General features: G+C 35.5%; 1 protein-coding gene across 4 annotated transcripts in view; it reads left to right on the forward strand.

Annotated features, from left to right (window-relative positions):
* LOC121971504 (ATP-dependent DNA helicase Q-like 3) overlaps positions 1-10,173 on the forward strand; it is a 35,267-nt gene extending 25,094 nt beyond the window's left edge. For all 4 annotated transcript variants that reach the window (XM_042522808.1, XM_042522810.1, XM_042522809.1 and 1 more), the window contains 9 exons: positions 107-110; positions 3,507-3,656; positions 3,736-3,828; positions 3,895-3,960; positions 4,085-4,215; positions 7,138-7,232; positions 7,631-7,758; positions 8,869-8,972; positions 9,419-10,173. In XM_042522808.1, the coding sequence (XP_042378742.1) occupies positions 107-110; positions 3,507-3,656; positions 3,736-3,828; positions 3,895-3,960; positions 4,085-4,215; positions 7,138-7,232; positions 7,631-7,758; positions 8,869-8,972; positions 9,419-9,929 (1,282 nt within the window). In that variant the 3' untranslated portion in view covers positions 9,930-10,173. The remainder of the gene's footprint in view (positions 1-106; positions 111-3,506; positions 3,657-3,735; positions 3,829-3,894; positions 3,961-4,084; positions 4,216-7,137; positions 7,233-7,630; positions 7,759-8,868; positions 8,973-9,418) is intronic.
* The last annotated feature ends 11,530 nt before the right edge of the window (positions 10,174-21,703 follow it).

The following is a 21,703-nucleotide window of genomic DNA, read 5'->3' on the forward strand; positions in this document are numbered from 1 at the left end:
GAACCCACTCGTAGAGCCGACGATGACTTGCGTCGGAGAGGACGCCGTTGTCGCACGAAGTTGGGAGCGTTGTTGTCGCGGGGCGCTGTTGTCACAGAAAGTCGAGGATGGTGGTGTCGCACGAAGCCGGTTAGGGGAAAATAAAGGAAAGAAAAAAAACAAAAATAAAATATCGGGAACAAAACCCATCCACGGGAATGAATTCTAAACCCACCTAGTTAGTTGGGTTTTATTCATTCCCAAATATTTAGAAATGATTCCCAAATTTTTATTCCCAAACCCATTAACCAAACACCATATATTTCTATTGTTCCATTCCCTCATTTCCAAACCCCTAAACCAAACACCCCCTAAGTCTTCCCAAAAACTATGTTTAGGGTTCTATAATACTCACATACATCATCTCATGGTTTAATATTTTGTTCCGTGCTTGACTGCATAGTTGAAAGATATCATTTTGATAAATTGTCAAAACTAGATGATACTTATATTGTGTCAATCATATTGATGAGTATCATGTTATATTAATGTTCACACCCCTTAACGAGCTACAAATGTGTCAAGATGAGATAAATAGAAATAATGTTTGTAATGGCATATAAAATGGTATATAGTTTTCTTCTTCCTTTTGATCTCTTTTTCAATTCTCCATCGCAGAACCACAATAATATTGTTCTAATTAAACTCTAAAATTCTGCCAACGGTATTTAAATATATTAAAGAAATCTCTAAATTGACAATAATGACTAACACATAGGGACAACCCGATGCACAAAGTTTCTTGTTGTCAAAACTGCAAGTACACGGTTAAATCGTCAAGTAATAAAACTATCGATGCACAAGGATTGTTTATTAAGCATTAGTTGATTTTGTAAAGTAAGTTATCCAGACAATTGAAGGTTGAGTGAAAGCTTGAGAGCAAAAGATTAAGAGATAGAGAGAGCAAGAGGAGAATGTTTGAGAGAGGGCCTAGAGTTGTGGGGGGTCAAGAGATAGTAAGTGGTTCAAGGGAGAAGTTGGAATTAGAAGGAACTATTCTAGGGGTTTCGCTACAATGCTAGTTGACGTCCTCAAGTATTGTCCACTTTCCTCCCTCCATGTTTACACTCTTGTAGGGATTTTAACCAAATTATCAGTACGGACCTGTTTACATTGGAGTGTTTACTCTATTGAATTTCAATACTATTATGTAAAGAGGTAACATAGAAAGTTCGATTAAATGAATACCTCTTGTCATATGAGAGCCCCTAGTCATACAGTCTAGATTACATAAGTCACTTCTATTATTAAATTGGGAAAAACCCATTAATGATCCCAAATTTATGATGATACTTTGGAAAGTTTTGGTTAAAGGGATATCCTCTGTCACTGAGGGCCCTCGGCCATATAATTTGATGCATCTCCCCTACATGGTGATCTCAATCATTCATATCCATTCAATCAAACATCACATACATGTAATTATTCACCAGACACATTTAATCAAATAAGAACAAAATATAAACATATCATAGAACATGCAAAGGAACAAATACATAGTTCATGCATCAACAATCACATTGTAAGTACTCCCTACTCCTAGAATCCGGAGAACTACACTATAGCAAAGGAAATACAACCAACAGACAGAAAATAACAATCTACAATCTGGAGACAGAAAATACACAAGATAGAGAGAAGAGAATGTTTATTAATGCGTTGCCGGTCTTCTTGGATGAAATCCTTGCTTCGAAGGTGGACAGATCATCGAGATAGATGAAGATGGTTGTTCTAGGATTTCCCCTAATCCTCTCCCAAGGAAGGGGGAGGAGCCCCCGGTCCAAGATGAGTCAGACAATGGTTTGCTTGACCCTTTTATACCTCACCTAAACTTTATAGACTTGTCCCATTTGTTAGGCGTTGCCAAAACTGGTTTTTCATCATTTAGACTCGGTTTTCTCTAGTTGGACCCTGAAGTAAAGTTGTAGATCTTGAAATTATCTAACTTTTGATAGGTCGCAAGATCCGTGGGTCCAGCTGAGCCAAAAGTTATGACCGTTTTACTTTTGATCCGTAGTGTAGAAAAATTCGGGATTCGACACGACCATGTCTAAAAAAGACACGGTCGTGCCAAAAAGATACAGCTGTGCCTAAAAGGCATGGCCAAACCATTGAAAACATTGGATTGTGCCAGATTTTGACACGGTCATGCCTATAAACACGACCCGAACATTTTGGAGAATTAAAAAATTTAAACTTTTAAAACTAAATTTTAATTAAAAATTAACTGCGATGACGTAGGCGCGGTCGAGGGGGTTGCGCGACCCCTTCGGGGCAGCTGCGGAGGTCGCACGACGCCTCTTTGGGGGGTGTCTGTCTCTGCGTCGTACTGGTCGACGGGCGAAACGAAATATTTTACTATTGTCGCTAGGTATGGCATGAGATTTTAAACCATGTAAACATTTAAAAAATATATAAAATAAATTTTTAAAAGAAAAAATGGAATTGTAATACTCTCATATTTTAAATAAAAAAAGATTTTTTTATTATATATATTTTTAAATTAAAATAAACAAAATATATAATTAATGAGATAATTTTTTTAGAGTTTAATTAAGCCTATTTGATTATAGTTGATTAAGTTTATAAACGCAAGTTTTAATTTAAAAAATCCAGCCCGTGTCTCGTGACAGCCTGTGCCTCTCAGTCGCGTGACCCTCCATCGTGGCTGGTGGGTTCGCGTGACCTTCCGTTGAGATTGGCGGGGTCGCGCGATCCTCCGATACGGTCGGTGGGGTTGCGCGACCCTCGGGCACGGTTGGTGGGGTTGTGCGACCTCGCCTTGCAGCCGAAGGGGTCATGCGGTCGCGGCAGATGGGGTCGCGCGGCCGTGACTGCCGCCTGATCCAATTGCCCGCGGTCGTGGACTTTGTACCGTGCGTGCCGGTGCCGGTTTGCGGGCCGAATGAAATGTTTCATCCGACATGGCTTGAGATTTCAACTCATTGTCTCCATTATTATTTATAAGTAGGTCTCCAACATGTTAGGATGTTATACGTTAGACGTTTCTGATTAGTCAGTATACTCGATATCGTTAATCGTGGATGCTGGTCATCCTATTGGTCCATGTAAGTAAAAAATGTTTTCTGATGGGTTTTCAAAGTGGCTACCATTTATTAATTAATTTGGTGTATTTGGTTTGAATTTTGTAATTCTATTCCTATGGGTTAAAGATAAGACAATCTTGTTAGATATCTCTTATATTCTAGCTTTAGAGCCCTTTTAGCCATTTAGTTTCTACTCTTTTTATTATTCTATTTACTAATGAAATCTTCTCTGGTTGCTGCTGCTGTGGTGTGCTCATGACTAAAATTTTTGGTTTAACCGCTTCAATTATGCTGGTACAGGATGGTATGATCATTTTTTAAAATTATTTTGGAAGTCTTGAAGCTTATTTTTTATAGTTAAGAACATATTAATACTTATTAAGGTGCTTGGTGCTGAGTTATTAATGATTTCATTTTTAGGGTATTGATAGAAAGGATGTCCGCATTGTTTGTCACTTCAATATTCCAAAATCAATGGAATCGTTTTACCAGGAGTCTGGAAGAGCTGGCCGTGATCAGTTGTCTTCCAGGAGTATATTGTACTATGGACTGGATGATCGCAAAAAAATGGTGATTATGTTATACATACTATAGTTAACAAAGATCTACCAAACATCACCTCCACTTAACACTTTGGTACATGTTGTAGGAATTCATTCTACGAACTGCCACTATGAAAAAGAGAGAATCTTCATCTCCTTCAAGTGGCTTGCCAGAGAAGTCTTTAGCTGCATTTACTCAGGTGCGTTAGTTGTATTGGTCAATTATAAAAATTTCTTGGATTAACTTACAGATGTTACAAAAACAGATGGTGGAATACTGTGAAGGTTCTGGTTGCCGTAGGGGAAAGATTCTTCAAAGTTTTGGCGAACAGGTGCCTACAACTTTATTTCTCCACATCATGCATTCAATGATATTTCTTTGTTCTCCTCAAAAATGAACTTTGTTTTTTTTGACTGTTTGGTTTGTTATCATTAATCAACATTTTCCATGAATAGGTGTCAACATCTGTATGTCAGAAATCATGTGATTCTTGCAAACAACCAAGCATAGTTGCACAACACCTAAAGGATCTTGAGGGAAAAACTTATTCACAGAAGGCCAAGATCTTTCCCATCTTGACCAAAAGGTATTTTTCCAATGATTAGACAGCATAAAGTAGATTCTTTTAATCTCTTTGTTTTCCAATGGGAGGATATAGATTTTTACACGGTTAAACTAGCAATAGTTTGTTTCTTCCAATAATTAAATAGATTCTGGAACCAAATGTCGAGGGTCCTAGGGGGGTTAAGATTGTACATGGATCCATGGGTGAAATCTCAAGTTGTGCTTGACGAAATGGGCGAAACATTTTATTTTGCCCACAAATCAGCACCGGCATGCCTGTTACGAGGCCCACGGCTATGGCCACGGCGGAGGGGTCACGAGACCCCGTTGGCTGCAGCAGAGTCGCGTGACCCTGCCAGTTACAGCGGAGGGGTCCTGCAACCCCACCTACCGCGATGGAGGGGTCCCGCTACCCCACAACGCAAGGCATCGCAAGACGCAGATGTGGGAGGGATTTTTTTAATTAAAACTTATGCTAATACACTTAATCAACTCTAATAGGGATAATCTAAATAAGCTTAATTAAAATCTAATAAAATTATCTCATTAACTATATATTTTAATTATTTTAATTTAAAATATGTAATATTTTATTTATTTATTTATTTATCATATGAGAGCCTTATGATTCCATTTTTTAAAAGTTTATTTTTTTATATTTTTAAATGTTTACGTGGTTTAAAATCTCGTGCTATATCAGACGGCTTTGACAAAATATTTTGTTCTACCCACCGATCGGTACGACGAAGAGACCAACATGCCCCGTAGAGGCATTGTGCGACCTTTGCGGCTGCTCGGAGGGGTCGCATGTCCCCCTCGGCCGTGCTGATGTCATCATGGTTAATTTTTAATTAAAACTTAGTTTAATAATTTTAATTAACTCTCAGCTATAGTAAGGATAATCTAAATAGACTTTATTAAACCCTAATAGAACTATCACATTATATACATAATTTTTCTATAAAAAAAATTCATATTTTTTTTATTAATATATTTTGTATTAAAAAAATACCGAAATCATATCGGCATGGCACGATATGGTACCGAAATCGTATCATTCCGGTCATAGGCCGAAACTCCGATACAACTCGAAATTTTAAACCATGCATGGATTCCCCCTCTCTCCCAACTCCATTTTTTTAATATGCATATTCTGCTTGATGCCTCCGTATCTTCAGGGATTAGGGTTTGATCCATTCCTCCTAATCTGGCTGCCTACCGGTCTGATCAAAGCATGTTTACAGATACTGTATAGCTGAAATTGCTAGTTATGTGGATTTTATATGAGACATGTAAATGGTGTTGCTTGAGTTGTGTTCTCACTCTTTCCTACTGCCTGTTGAAACTAAAGTTCAATGGGTTAAACTTGTATATTGTCTGAACTCTCTGAAATCCTAATAAAATTTCAGAATCACTATTTTTGCTTTGTTTTTCAGAGAGGTCTTAACAGAAAACCCCATTTATAATTTGTTACAAAAGCTAGTCATAAAATTTTAATCTGTAAGTCTGAAGTTTGATATCATTAGGTTTTAGGTTAATCATGTGTCTAATAATACATGTTTATAACCAAGTAGCCTGAATGCAACGTATCCATCTTTCATTGCAATATACCATTGGAACTAGATGAATCACACTACTAATTTTTAGTCGGTTGCTTTCTTGATTTCAAAATTTAACAAAATTTTTCATGAGGAATTGGACTGCTTGATATAACATAACCATGTTGAGAAGATGTACTGAGAAATATAGATTAAATTTATATGTTAGGATATAAAGGTGATGGAAACCATGGCCTTAAATCTTACTTAATTCACACCATCCTACCACTCTCTATCGAGGATACCAATTCAAATGCCAATTCAAAAAAAGACCAATATATGATTTGGTAACTTTCTTGTTCTTTGGAAGATGCAACTATTACTTGTCTCATGCTGTTTGGTTATAGTTCTGACACCAGTAATTGGAATTGTATGGGTATAATTTACTATAGTATTTTATTAAAACATTTAGACATGGTTGGCCATGACCCAAGATTGCAAGGCATCTCTGCACTTGGCACAATTGAATATAGCTATGGACACATTTCAACATGTTGGCTTCATAGCTATGAGCGCCTACAGTGTTGAGCTTCGCCACAATGATACTTGGCAACTTTTTTTTTTCAATTCTATCTCAAGCATGCAAAAAGGAAAACAAGGAGTGGTGATGATGCATACACAAGGAGAAGATAACTCTACAAGATAATTTTATACTCTTCAAGTAGTTCCTTTGAAGCCAAATTTATTTCAGTTTAGCACAAACTTGTACTATGGGATTATAGACATGGTATCACAACTCCTATACCCACAAGATCAATGCCAATTATATAGACGAAAAACTAAATTTGATCTATACTCCTATTATTCAATAAGGAAGGAGCTACTCACAGCAAGACATCATCTGAGGACAATCATTATCAAACTTTCATATTGCTAGCAGTAGAGATTTAGTGTTCTACAACTTCATTAGTTCATCAACTCAATCTGGCTATTATGTTTGTATATAGAAATTGAAGCATGAAGGAAGATTGGGACATAGGTCATACTTCTGAACCCATGTTATCATCAATGATGCCAATCTGAAGAGTTTTGTTGACTTGATATAAATAAATCATCCCAATTCATTCTGGATGCCTTAACTGGCACGTTGCATTGATTTGAGGATGAAGGAAATTGCAAGATGGTGAAGAAGATAAAAATAGTAATCACAAAGTTTATTAACTAAACGAGCTGTCCTAGAACCTAGAATCACCATATTTTGGCCACAGCTTTGTCTCTGCATCAGAATTAAGAGACTGGATGATGTTCACATCTGATTTCATGGATTTAGCCTCAATATGCTAATTTTAGTTTAATAAGTCCCTTGATTGATTTGCTGAACCTTTTTTATGTTTGCTTCTCTCTAGCTCAACCTACATTTCTTTAGAAGGTCAACATACCGAATTTTGGAATCGGGAAGATGACGACAGTTTCTTTGAGGAAGAAATATCAGATTCTGGAGGTAATACATTGCCCTGGTTTGAGCCAATCTTTTCTTGTAGTGTGTTCGAATTTCAGTCATCAAGAGTCTTTTTATTATGTCAAGTTGATCAGTAATTGATAATGTAATAAGGTGATTATGATGAATATCCATAAATCCAAGCTGTGTTATTCTCATCAAGTTATGGTCGGATATACAGATCCTATCCTTGTATTCCGCTCTTTGTGATGTTGTTTCACTAGTAAAATTTGATGCTTGCTGTAGTATAAAATTGGTGTGAGACACCAGATTTTTTTTGGGGTATAAAAGCTACACTATTGCATACATGAGATGATAAAATGATTCTTACTACTGGATGAAACACTAGTTATATCTCTGAATACTTATGAACCTTTTAACCATTGCTCCTAACCTGACAGATGAGGCAGATATTTCAACCAATATAGTTATGTCTAGGATGTCAACTGATGCAACGCTAGACAAAAAGTTTGAGATTTTACAGCATGCAGAAGAGGCTTATTTTCAGAATATAGGCCAAAGAAAGCAGGTATTTTAGTATTTTTTTATTAACTGATGACTAATAGGAACATCAGCTTTTCATAACTGTCATGCTAGGACACATACTGTTCCACATAATTTACAGAGTTTCTTTGACCTGCATACAATTTTATTGTGCTCTATATAATTTTCCTACCTGCTTAACAAGTCATACAGTTATTAGGAATTTGACACCCAAGTGAAGGTGATAAGGTTGAACCTTATGACAAAGCAAGGTGGGTAGCATATGCTTCTAGTCAAGTCTGAACAAGGCAGAATCCTCCCTTCTATGTAACCAGAAGGTCGAATGGGTATACTTATTTTGGCAGTGGAGTGGAAATTTGGAGAGGTAAGGGAACTTAGCAGGCACCAACAGGTGAAAATCCAAAATGAGAAGAAAAATAACGGTTAATTGGGATTTTTCCAAACAAAATTTGTGACAATAGCTTAACAAGGTCAGTCAAATCTTCTAAAATCTCAAGAAGACTCTAAAGCATATAGCAATATCACCATGTTTGATGGAAATTCAGAATCCGACGAGTCATTAACAACGAAGAAAAGCTGAAAAGTACCATATAAGCCAATGATTTTAGGGATCTACCACAAATGCAAGCGGCTTGTTATATAATACTTTTGAGGTAGGTTCTCTTTGGTGTAAAGTGGCAAGCACACTTATCCAGGACTGCATGCTTCTGAAACATCATTCTCTACAATCCATGACAGGAATTTAAGTGTCCCCTCGGGACGGTCTAGTGGCTAGCGCATGAGGTGTTGCCACCATGAGGTCTGGAGTTCGAATCTCGGCAAAGCCGAGGTAAATGCCTCCTTTATGTGCTAGTCATTATTCCAAAGGCTAGCAACCACCTATGATTTACCTCCTCCGTGTTGGCCTTGGACGGGTTGGCGGGGGCGCTGGGGGCGACCGTATTCGCCTTTTGCCACCATGACAGGAATTTAAGTAACAATGTGGAAAAAATAAGTCTTTCATGGGCAATATGTTGTTTGATTACCATGTAAATCCATTCAAAATTTCCTGTTTTTCCCTTCTAGTAGTGCAATTTATTGCTATCCAGGTTCAAATACCTTTTGTTTGATGGTTCAAATATACTGGGTGAATCAGGATAATTCTGACAAGAAGACCATTTCTGACACATTGAGAAATCAGGTCAAAATGAGATTTTTGAATGCTCTGAATCAGGCTAAGGAACGGCTTGGGAGATTGTTGTAAGAATTTCTTCTAATCTTTACCAATCATATTCTTCTTTCATATGTTAAAGTTTTTAGTAATTACTTTGTCATCGTACATTTTTTAAGGTTTCTCTAACATATGTTGTGGATTTGATTTCATTTGGCCTTTCATCTTTTTGTATTTTTGGCATTCGACTTTTTCATTAGTCTCATTTGATCCTCTTCCCCTATATTTTATTAGTATTGCTTTTTATGTCCTTGTAATCCCTGGCATTAATGCGGGTTAATTTATACACTTTAATGAACTACAAAATCAATTTGAGACCAGTTGGCCAAATTGAAGCACTTAATTGGATTGCAGAGAGCAAAATGAGAGAGAAAATATATGAAAAGTTGAAAACCAAAATGAGAAAAATGAAAAATTGGAGGTCAAAATGGAAAACTGATAAAAATGAAACTAATCCTTGAAGTCTCTTTCTCAGGTTAGACTTTGAGGCATGTGCTGACTTTCTTGAAATGGAATGCTTTAAGAAGTATGGAAAGGTTGGGAAAACATTCTACAATTCGCAAGTTGCTGCCACAATCAGGTGGCTATCACATTCGAGCATGGAGCAGATACAAGACAAATTTAGAGACATATCTGCTCAGACTTGTTCCAGCAGCGGACGAGACAAATTCTCACTTGATGGGGACTCACATTTAATTCAAGAAGCAACTACGGGGAAAGCTACAGATGATCAGGCTCAGGATAATGCATTTGTAGATTTCCCTGAACTGGTAGAGATGAAGGGTCCTAGAAAAAGGATAGATCTTCCTCCAATTCCGGAGATGAAGGGTCCTGGAGAAAGGATAGATCTTCCTCCGATCCCATCCTTCTCGGAATTTGTCAGAAAAAAGGGGAAGGAGCATTCTTCAGGCTCAGCAATCGTAAGAACTTCAGATGCTGGGAAACATGCAAGTAAGAACAAAGAGAAGAGAATAAGATTGCAGTAAACATTTTGTTCACCTGAATTTGTTTAAAATGGGTACTTCCATCCAACTGGTTCTCATTCTTGAGAGATTTTGTAGATGTCGATATGCTAGAATTAGGCATGCTTTCAAGAATGAGTTTCTAACAAATCTACTATTTAACGTTTTCTGGGATTTAGTAGCACATCCAATATGATAGAATGAGTTTGTATCCATTTCACTTGATCTAAGCTTTGAATGCATGGATGAATCATAGTTTTCTCTGCCACATCATAAAGTTGCCATAAGCATTTATATAGTGCAGGAAATTCCAAGAACTTCAAAAAGGCTAGTCGTTAATTAAACATGTGAAATGTGATGTTTTGGTTTGTCTTTTTAAGTTGGGATTTTTGTGAAGTTTATGCTTCATTTTAGCCTTTTATATGTTTCACAAATTAACACTTGCACCCTTACAGCACTACAAAGCAACATATATCTTACTAATTGTTCTTTAAAGAGAATTTTGCGTCATTTTAGTTTAATTAGATTCTCTAAAGATAAATTATATGCCATAACAGTCAAAGTTTAAAAGTTATATGCCGTAACCAGAAGTTATAGGACTAGGCTAGGGATTTCGATTTGCAAGTGTGGGGGAAAAAACTCTAGAGTTTGTAGGTGCTAACAAATTTTACTTGTATGATTAAAAATGGGTCAAGAATTATTTTATTCAAACTATTGGCACATCCTTAAATCCTTTTAGTATCTCAAGCTTTTTTTTTTATCCAAAGATTATGGGTTTAAACTTAGCGCATGAAACCCTTAGCTACCTTCCTTGAGCCAAATGTTATCATATTATGATTCTCTCTAGTAGGATGACTTTTCAGCCCTTGCCTTCTTAGCATGATGTGATGATCAATATCTTAAAGTTGATCGTTCGTGCTTAGCCCTTTGCCTTCTTAAACTCATGTTTAAATTCTTAGACAATTTATGAATTTCTCTAGGGTATTTCTAAATCTACAAGTTTTGACCTTAAAGTTTGGTTTTAGTTTAGTCCCCTTGGACTTTACTAGACCTAGACATGCGCCCATCTTTTTGGATTGCTTACTCAGATGCTTCTCTACCCTCTTTAACTTCAGACACAATAGTCCTATCATGACTTCTAGACCTCGAGTTTTCGTGAGATACAGCCTTAGACATCACTACACTTGAAGCCATATTTATATATAGGTAAATAAATAAAATTATTCCTATTATGCATGAAAAAAATTTAAATTTAAGCAAGGAGAGTATATCTTCCCCTTTATTTTGGAGCTCTCCCTTGACAGCTCTCCCTTGACATGAGTTTCTAAATTTCAGTCTTTCATTCCTTCAATTCCTCCTCTAGGCACTTCTTCGTGTGTTTATGACCCCTCTTTCCACATGTGAACCAAATTATGTTTTTTTTCTCTTCTTTTCCTCCTTATTCCTAAAACTTGCATTACTTAAAATATCACATAATTTATGAAGTTTAGGATTTACCATTGCCTTTACCTCTTTCTTGGCTAAGAGGACACCGGACTTTGTAGTGTCTCTCCATTGCATTCAAAGTATATGATATACTCTTTTTGTTTTATTTTTTTTATGTGGAGGTACTTCAGGCTTGAGCTTCCAATATCTTCTCCTCAATCAAATTTTATTTTTGTTTTTGTTAATTCAGGTATTTAGTTTTTCAAATCGACTAATCCTAGAGATGATTATTCCTTACGAAAATTTTCTATTGGTTGTGAAGATAAATTTAGGAAGTACAGTGGTTCCTATGGACAACTCAACATCATGAGTGGTTAGAACACCGCGGGCGTATGAGGTGCCCTGTGTGAGTTTTGAACTCTCGTTACATGAGATCTCGTCCTACTTCTTACCATCACACCATGCCCCAAGGGGCAAATTTTGCTTTTCTTTGTTGCAAAAGGTTGGAACCGCCAACCCAGCGGCCCCCTCACCCCGGCCCCACAAGTATGAGAGGGAGTAAATCACGGTGAATACGGGCCCGGCTATGACATGGTGGTCTCAGGTATTTAGCACGGACAGATATTGATGTTATCGCAGGAGTAAATTTACTCCTGACATGGTGGTCTCAGGAGTAAATTTTGCTTTTCTTTGCTCCTTGAAGAGGTGGATGACTTTCCACTGACTCACCTGATGTAGAAAGTCTGGTGCCCATCAAAGCTTCTTCCATGGTTGGAACTCGCACTTCCTCTTCTGCAAAAATACGGAGCTTCAGATTTTTCATCACTTTTCTCCACAAGCCTCCTTGATCTTATCTCCTTCCACTTTCCCTTCTTGAGTGGAGTTGTCATGGAATTTGATGATCTTCTTCCAAAGATCTTTGGGGCTCTTATAATTCCATACCTTGCTAAAGATGTGGTTAGGTAAAACGCATAAAATAGATACAATATCTTTAAGTTTACTTTCACCGATTTTAATTTGATTCTCTATCCATTTGTTTTTTTAATGGTCCCTTCCCTTCTAGTCCACCAAGAACTCGAACCGCCACTTTATAACATGCGTCATTGAAATTGATTCGAAACCACATTTTCATCCGTCTTTTCCCAATGTTGAAGTAAGATCTTGACTATCTTTGTGTTATTTTCTTGATGGTTAGTCCAACAAATAACTCATACTCTAATATCACAGGTTGAGAATCATGTTGGGGTGGGTGGGGGTGAATGACGATAGTCACCTGCAAATGACTAGCACAAAAAATATGAAAACATACAAGAATGACACTTACACAAGATCACTATGTTTATTCAATGTGGTTTGACATACTCTAGACTTCTATTCCATAATTTATGATTTGTCAATGGATCATTCTCAAAAAGTCACATTCTCCTTCTCAAATAGTTACTGGAAGTGGAGAAATCTATCATTACGCATAAGATTCATCACCATCAACTTAGCCATGAACATTACCTTTTGATTCATTAGCCTCTCGGATCTAGTCAACTGTCTTAGTTGATTGATCCTCTAATCTATTGAAATCCATCTTCAGTATACTATTAAACCATTAACCCCGAATCTATTTAGGGTATTGAGTTTCTCATATTCATTTGGCTAGTTTTCAATACCAGTGTGTTGATCGGGCAGGCGTAGCAGATCGGTCGAAGCAACCAGGTCGAGCGTGGTCATTATTAGCCAAGCAGTGAAACAACCACCGACTAGCCCGGCATTCGTGTGCACAAGTTACGCTCGAGTCAACTTGGTTCAGTACAAATCCAAGACCCAGATTTGCACCCCCCTACACACTCACGCGTGAGAAAAAGTCTCTCCTTATGCATTTGTTCACAATCTTAATATATGTGAATCAATATAAACCAACAAAAGTGCCTTGAAACTATCAATGTAGGACTAAAGTCCCATTCACAATGGAATTTCTTCTCTTCTACCTCTTTTCCCATTCACACTTATTCTACACTACCTTCGTGTCCATGAATATAGGTCAATCAACACCACCTCAATGCTTCTCGTCCTAATCTCTCGATTGCATCATGCAATTTTCTTCCAATTCCATTAGACCTCCAAGTAATTGATATGTTGCCTTGTGGTCATCATCAACACTTGACCTTATGTATCCTGCCAAGGTCGGTGTACAACTTAACACATATATCAAATATAAATGGAAGGTCTAATTTAAACTTTTTATACAATATCAAAATCCAAAGTTGAATCTAATCACTTTCAACATTATTGCACTAACACATGACATATATTAACCATATTACAAAGTCAATATTCTATCTCAAAATCATTATGACTAGATACATTTAATAGTACTACCTCACGCATGAGATCATCTCACATTTTACTCAAAGTATCAGTAAAGCAACAACATTCCTAGAACATTTTATCTTACAATTTATAATGAGATCATAATTAAAACAAGATACATTTTTATTAATTAAATATGAAATTGCATTCTCATGGAATCCCTTTATAATTTCACAATATTATAACAGTGTAGTTGGAACGTAGTGGCTCATAACTACACTGAAGCAACCAAGAGAGGTGCCATCTCACCACTCACTAGTTAATTTATGTGACGAATATGATCGGTTCAGTCATACAAAAATTTCTTAAAAGTTATCAGGCTAAATTATGTAGCACTTGTGGAGACTTATCTAAACGACCAAAGTTTTAAGTTTATAGTCCTACTGGAAAAAAATCTCTACAATTCACTACAGTCGAAATTCAAACAACCTAATCATTGTACCATAGCTCTAGGGCTTCTTAAAGCTCAACTTTGTCCAATACCTAACTTGCTTTAATTAATTGAACTTAAAACAACGTGTTAATGCCATCAAAATATGACAAGGTTACTATGATATCCTTCTCATGAGGTTAGGTTAAATTTAATTAAGCAAAAAAAGAGAGAAAAGGCTATTATTATTATTATTATTATTATTAAAACATCAAAATAATGCTGTATTTTCCATTTTAAAAAATATTCTTACTCTAGCAGTATTATAGTAGTTGCAATGCCATGCACTAGTTACAACTATAATTACTACAATATATTAAAATAAATTAGTTCAACTTAATTAAAATTATTATAAATACACTACTATTATATCAAAAATAGTCTTTATAATTTAATTTAATTAAAATTATTTAAACTATCAAAATGTTCTCAACTTATGTCAAAATTACTTAAAAATTATTGTAACAATTATAATGTATCTATTACAATCTTAAAGCCACTATGCCATAGTTGCTATAATAATTTTAAAATGATTTTAAATTAAGTTGAAATAATTTTGACCAAATTCATGTGTAAAATTTTGATTAAGCGAAAATAATTTTACTGTAATGATGTTAAAATAAGAGTTTTTTTTTTAAAAAAATAGATTGAGTGTTATTTTATTTTTTTTAAAAGCCTTATTTAATATATATATATATATAATAATTTTTTTTAATTTTTTTTAAAATTTTTTTTTTAACAGTAAACAGTAACAGAAGTGGATTAACAGTAAACAGTAATAGATTAACAATAAACAATAGTAAATAGAAAATAACTTGACAGTAAACAGTAATAGTAAAACAGTAACAGTAAATAGTAAAAGAAAAATACAGTAATAATGAAGTGCAGAAATGATTTTTTTTTAATAATTTTTTATTTTTTTTAATAATTTTTTAATTTTTTTTTTAACAGTAAACAGTAACAGAAGTAGATTAACAGTAAACAGTAATAGATTAACAATAAACAGTAGTAAATAGAAAATAACTTGACAGTAAACAGTAATAGTAAAACAGTAACAGTAAATAGTAAAAGAAAAATACAGTAATAATGAAGTGCAGAAATGTTTTTTTTTAATAATTTTTTTTAATTTTTTTTTTTTTTTTACTAAACTGCTTTCTTTTCTTGTTTGTTTTCCAGGGAGCCTCACCTGTTCAGGACCTCACCTTTCAATCAGTGCCCCGGCTTATGCGTAAGATTTTGGGTTGCTACCCTTCTTACTTAGCTCGCACAGGTCTTATATGATTTTTGGTTATTCCTGATACAGTTACTGTTCACCGGTCGGTTACTAAGACAAGGACTGAGGAAAAGAACCAAGACGAGAGAGACAAAATGTTTTTAAACTTAGATTGTCATTATAAAACAAGCATGGATTTATATAATGGAGAAATTTTACAGGGGATTACACTTCAGCAAACTAATAATTACATAATTTTTACATACTGAGACTGAAATTTTTAATAGACATTATATACTGAAAATTACATACTAAAATTGACATATTTTACATACTTACAGGGAGAAAAGAAGGATTTCGAAAGAGAGCTGGAAAGGGAGTTGCAAGAGCTTGAGGAGGTAAAGAGTGAGAGAGGGTTGTGCTTCTGCGAATACCTTGGGAGGCAGAGGAAGATGGCCTTTTATAGGCAAGAGTAGAGGGATTTCTTCGGGAGGAAGGAAAACATTTGCTTAGGAGGGAAGGAAAGCATCTTGGAAAGTAAGACAGGTGGAAGGAAGTATTGATTTTAGTGGAGACATTGGTGAGTGGTGGCACTGTTGAGTAGTGGTGATACTGTTGAGTACGGTGGTTGTCATTCTTGGCTGTCCATCATATAGCTGTTGAGTAGTGGTGGCGCTGTTGAGTAAGGTGGTTGTCATTCTTAGCTGTCCATCATATTATCAATGTTGTCTTCTCCGGTTGAGTCTAAAGATGGTGCTTGTGAGCTGGAAGCTTGATTTGGTGCTCTGTGTCTGGCTAAGGCAGCTCGATAGGCTCTAGCTGAAAGGGCAGAACTTGCTAACCTCTTGTTACTCATTCTCTTTGTCTTCTTCTGGTAATGTTGAAACAGGGTAGTATGCTGTGTAGTAAAGTGAAAAGGGAAAAATCTGGTACCCATATCTTTTGGCCAATAAATTTTTTCAGTAAATGATTCGCCAACTAGGAGATAGGTATCAGGATCTTCAAGTCTGTCCCAGCCCCAATGCGTCCCTTGGACTGAAGCTCTCCAGTGTTTGCGTTGGTCTGAAAAGGAGGGAGAAGCTTCCCAATCACAATCTGGGTCTGTAGGATAGTCATGTAACTCGGCTTGGTAACCGCCAACTTCATTTACGTCAATTTTTACTAAATGTCGGGCTGGCTCTATCTTGAGATCCAGCCACTCTGGAGGAGTACTATCAAATGTGCATACTACAAACGTTTCTTCTTCTTCCAAAGCAGTAGAAATAACAGTACCAAGTTTCTTTGGGAAATCTTTAACTGAATCTGGGTCATGAATCCATAATTTATGTAAGAGGCCATAATCAAGAAGAGTAAAAGGGGTAATTTGTCTCCCTTTGTAAGCCATAGTAATGTAGGATTCATAATCCATGTTAGCTCTTCTGAAGGCATAGAGAAGCTGGCATTGACATCCATATTTATCTGATTCTATGCAAGGTGATCCTTTCTTCTGGAATTTAAGTTTTGGGCTGAACTCAGCTTCATATACAATAGTCATTCCTTCAGAAGGTGTTTTGTGAAAAGCTTTTAGGGCTTCACATAATTCTATAAACGTTTGTAAAGTAGATTTTTCAGCCAGACTGCGAACATAAGTATGAATATCCTCAGGAATAGTATTTGGGAAACCTGCCAGGCGCATCTCAAATGCTCTTTGTAAAGTTGTAGCCTTATTTTGTTCTTTAAGTTGAGCCAAAGTTAGGTAATCAGGTCTAATAGGAGTATTGGTGTGTTCTGTTGAAGTTTCTGCCAGGTTATTCTCCGGAGTATGTTGCACAACTTGAGCATAAGTAAAAGTATTCGTATCAGGGCTAGTGGCTTGTATTGGTGTTGTTTGCAGAGTTGTACTCACAAAGAAATGTGGTCCTAGATGGGCTCTGGCTGCTGTAAAAGCCTCATCAAGTGAATAGTAGCCTTTAAAGTATGGATGTTCTAGGTTTTGAATGGCTAAATTGGTTTCCTCCCATGTAGAGTATACCCCTGCCTAGGGTCCTGAAAAGACCACGTAACAGGAAAATTTCTTTCCTGCTGGTTTCTGGATAGTGGTAAGAAAGTAATTGGAAAGAACATTTATTACTGCAATTTTATGTCCAGAGCTTCCTGGAAGTGTAGGGATATGCCAAATATTGTCAATAAGACAATTTTGGATGTGGTCAAGTCTGTCTCTGCCAACAAAGCGAAAATGATCTTCTGGTTGTGTGAAAAGTTGTAAGTCTTGAGTGCCAAAACGCATGGTTTTGGTGGAAAAAGTACGAACTTTTCTTGGTCTATCCATCCTGTAAGGATTAAAAATGTCAATGTAACAATCTTGATAATGTATCTGCTAAAGAATTATTAACCCCTTTAATATGTTCCCATTGTATCTTAAGTCCTTTATTGATTATGGTATCTGTAAATTTTAACCAACGCTTTGTACTGAGGCCTTTTCTGACTGTTTTAGTTTGTTGACCGTATTTGACTATGGCTTCACAGTCTGTTCTAATAAGGATTTCTGGTTTGTTACAAATAAATAGTCTAAAAGCTTCTAAGCAGTAAATAACAGCTAAAATTTCATAATCTAATGATGTTAAGTGTCCTTTTTCATGGTATTTTCCAGAAGCATAACGACATAAAGCTTCTGATGATTTAGGTTCATATTTGGAATTTTTGCGATATAAAATACCACCCCAACCAGTCTCACAACCATTTGTTTCAATAATTAAATAATCTGAGTCAAGAGGTAAAGTTAACTTAGGGATAGTTTTAACCAGTTGTTTGATTTGCTGAACTAAAGCAATATCTTGTTGGTTAAAATGTTTTTGTCCTGTCAAAGATGTCTTATTGTATAATGGTCCACTAATTTTTCCTATATCTTTTAGATAGGGTCTTGCATAATTTAGAAGACCTAGAAAAGCTCTTAAAGTTTTAGTGTCTTCCATTTTGTCTGGAAAGGCCAAAATCTTAGCTGAAATATGAGGTTGTAAAGTGATTTGTCCTTGGCCTATTTCAGCCCCTAAGAATTCAACATGTGTAACAGCTAGTTTCATTTTCTTTCTTGAAATAATCAAACCATGTTTTTCAAATAAAGTGAAGATTGTATGTAAATGAGCATAGTGTTCTTGTTTAGTTTTGGAAAAAACTAAAATATCGTCTATGTAGACACAGGTGAAGTGAGCAACATTTCTAAAAATATCATCCATTTTTCGTTGAAATATTTGAGGAGCTGTTTTAAGACCAAAAGACATAACAAGCCACTCAAAGTGGCCTTCAGGACAAGAAAAAGCTGTCCATTCTATTGAGTCTGGGTGCATCCGTACCTGCCAGAATCTTGATTTCAAATTGAACTTTGAGTACCATTTAGAATGTTGAATTTTATTCAGAAGTTGGTCTTTATCTGGTATTTTATAGCCATCTTCCTGGCAGTTATCATTTAACCTTTTGTAATTAAATACCATTCGGGATTGTCCTTGTTTTTGTTCAGCTCCTTTATTTACTATAAAAGCTGGGCTTCTATGTCTAGAGGTAGATCTTTGAATGGCTCCTAAGTGTAGTAATTGTTGAATATGTGTTTTGCATTCCTCAGTTTCCCAGTTTGTGTATCTTAAGTCTTGGGCCTTAATAGTTAGATCAGGGTTAATGATTGCTAATTTACAATAAATTTTATCTCTTTCCCAATATTTGGTTGGGTTGTCGCCAATAATCTCTAGTTTTTCTAGTCGAGATATAAGAGAGTCTATATCTGGCTGATGGGTGTTAATAGTTTGAAGTAATTGTTTAGGGAGAAGTAGATCATTAGGAATATCCCATGAGGAAAGATCATTTAGAGGGCTTGTCCAGCCAAGTAAGTCTAGTTTTCCTGATATTCAGAAAAGGCAAGGTCACAGGATGACATCTGTTTACATGTCCCTTTTATAGTACACTGGCAAGTATTGTCCTTAGACTGGGTTCGGGTTTCTGTTGAAGCTGTTAAAAGCTTAACTACTGAGGGGTAGTCTGACACAATAGGTGCAACTATTGGATTAGAGAAGAATAGAGCATAATCTTTTGTAAGTAAAAAGGCCCTGTCTGGTGATATAAGAAAATTTAGTCCTAGGATAAGGTGAATATTCTGATGTAGTAATGGTTTAACCCATAATTTGGAGAGAGTTTGGGAAGTACTATAGGTGCCACAGTTATTATAAAATTTTATATGTATGTTTGTGACAAATTGGGTACTAGTAAGTTGTTGGCCATCAAATTGTGTACTAATTAAAGGTTGTGATGAAGTTTTAATTAAATTTTTAGGTAAAATAGACAAAAGTGTAGCCTCATCTATAGTTGAATTAGTGGCTCCACTATCTAAGAAAGCTTGTAATGTAAATTCATGGTCATGTATATTTACTAAGCATTTTACCCTAACATCAAGGGTTTTATTTGTATTACAAATACTAGGGATTTTTATAAAAACCATATCTGTGTTTGGTGATTCTGTTATTTGTAAACTTTTATCCTTGTTAGATGGTAACGACTCTTGTGATATTAGTTCTTCTATTTGGTTTGTTATTATATCCACATGAGTTTCTAGTTGGTTTATTCTGGTTTCTAATGTTGATACTCTTGTTTCTAAAAGGATATTTTTAGTACTACTTTTAGTGGGCTGTGTTATTGGGATTAGAACATTAAAATAACTTTGAAGACACAAATTACAAGCCTGTTTCTTGCAGGTTATACAGGTACCTCTTTTATCAATAGATGGATAATAACTACACAAATAGCAGGGTATATTATCTGTTCCAGTTTTTAATTTCCAATCATGTGTACAATTGAATTCACCTAAGTTTGTATTTAGTTGTGTAAGCATTAAGTTGGTATCCATGATAGGAGAGTCATTCCATAATTCTGGTTCTAGGTTTATTGAATTGTTATCAAAGTCTGTGTAGTATGGGTGTTGTAGAAAGGAGTTTACTAAGCTATAGTCGGAAGAGGGGGGAATTTCTTCCATATCATCTACAGAAATAATAGAATAGATAGAAGATGTGTCTGAGACATCTGATTGAATTTCTACTAAATCTAAATTTGTACAAGTAACTAATTTAGCTTCTCTTGTGTATAAGTTTTTCTTATTTGGGCAGGCAGATGACAAATGTCCTGGTTCATTACAAGCAAAACAAGTATTAGTATTAGCATATGTTTTCTTTGGTTTATATTTTCTGACATGTTTTTCTTTATTTAAATATGGTTTCTTTTCTCTGCTTTTTCTAACATAATATGTTTTCTTGGCCTGACATTTTTAGTTTTAGCAGGTTGTGTAGTTGCTTTAGTATTTCTATAATGCTTTTGTTTTTGTTTAGGTGCCATTGAACCATACTGTTGTGGGGTATATATTTGGCTACAAAACCCATATTGTTGGTTTTTAAGTTGTTTTTGAATATGGATGTAAGTACATTTTTCTTTTAATACAAAAATTATATGTTGTATACGTATTCCTATATTGTCATATTGTGGTGCTACTTTCATATCTGTCCAGGCCTTGTGTATTTCCTTTCCTAATTCCCCTGGAAGTTTACTAAATAGTCGTTCTCCTAATTCCGGGTTGCAGTAATTTCCAGATACTGCTGTTAAGGCAAGAAAGTCATTGCAAAAAGGTTTAATCCAATTCCAATTAAAAAGTTGTAATTGTTCTAAATCTCTCATAGCCTCTTTTTGTCTAATATCTAATCCTGTGTTAGCGTCTCTTGCTGTAAAAAGTCTGTGGATAGTATAACAAAAATTAAGTATATTATTACCTTGTGAAGCAATCCTAGCTATTTCTTCAGGGTGAGTAGTTTTATAAGATTCCCATGCTGCTCTAGCTACATCACCTAAATAATTTTCTCCTACTCTTATCATGGCGTCACCAGATTCTATATTTAATTCATGTTTTGCTTGGTAGTCTCTTTTGACAGAGACTATCCATTGTTCTAAATAAGTGTCATACATTTGTGGGTCGTCACATTCTCCTATATTAAGTAAAACTGAATTCTTTCCAAAGTATGTAATTTCTGGTGGTCTTCTTTTCCCTATAGTTCTTAACAAAGGATTATTGTTGGTATAAGGGTGAATTTGTGTTCTTGGAGGATGCCCTTCTCCATAATCCATAGTTCTCATAGAACTTTCTTGATATCTTACCTGTAAAGGTTGTGGTGTATTGGTAGCACTAGATTCTGCAGGATTCATTAAAGCAACGTTGGAAAAGTAGTCTTTCTTTTTAGCTATAATATTATGGTCCTCATCAAAATATAACATCCAATCTTCGTCTAGCTTATGATGCAGTATGTCAAAAGTTTCTAATTCTGTAAGATCTTCTTGTGTAAAATAATTAGTTATTTCAAATGGAAG

This window comes from Zingiber officinale, chromosome 4A, assembly GCF_018446385.1.
Source record: "Zingiber officinale cultivar Zhangliang chromosome 4A, Zo_v1.1, whole genome shotgun sequence".
Lineage (NCBI taxonomy): Eukaryota > Viridiplantae > Streptophyta > Magnoliopsida > Zingiberales > Zingiberaceae > Zingiber > Zingiber officinale.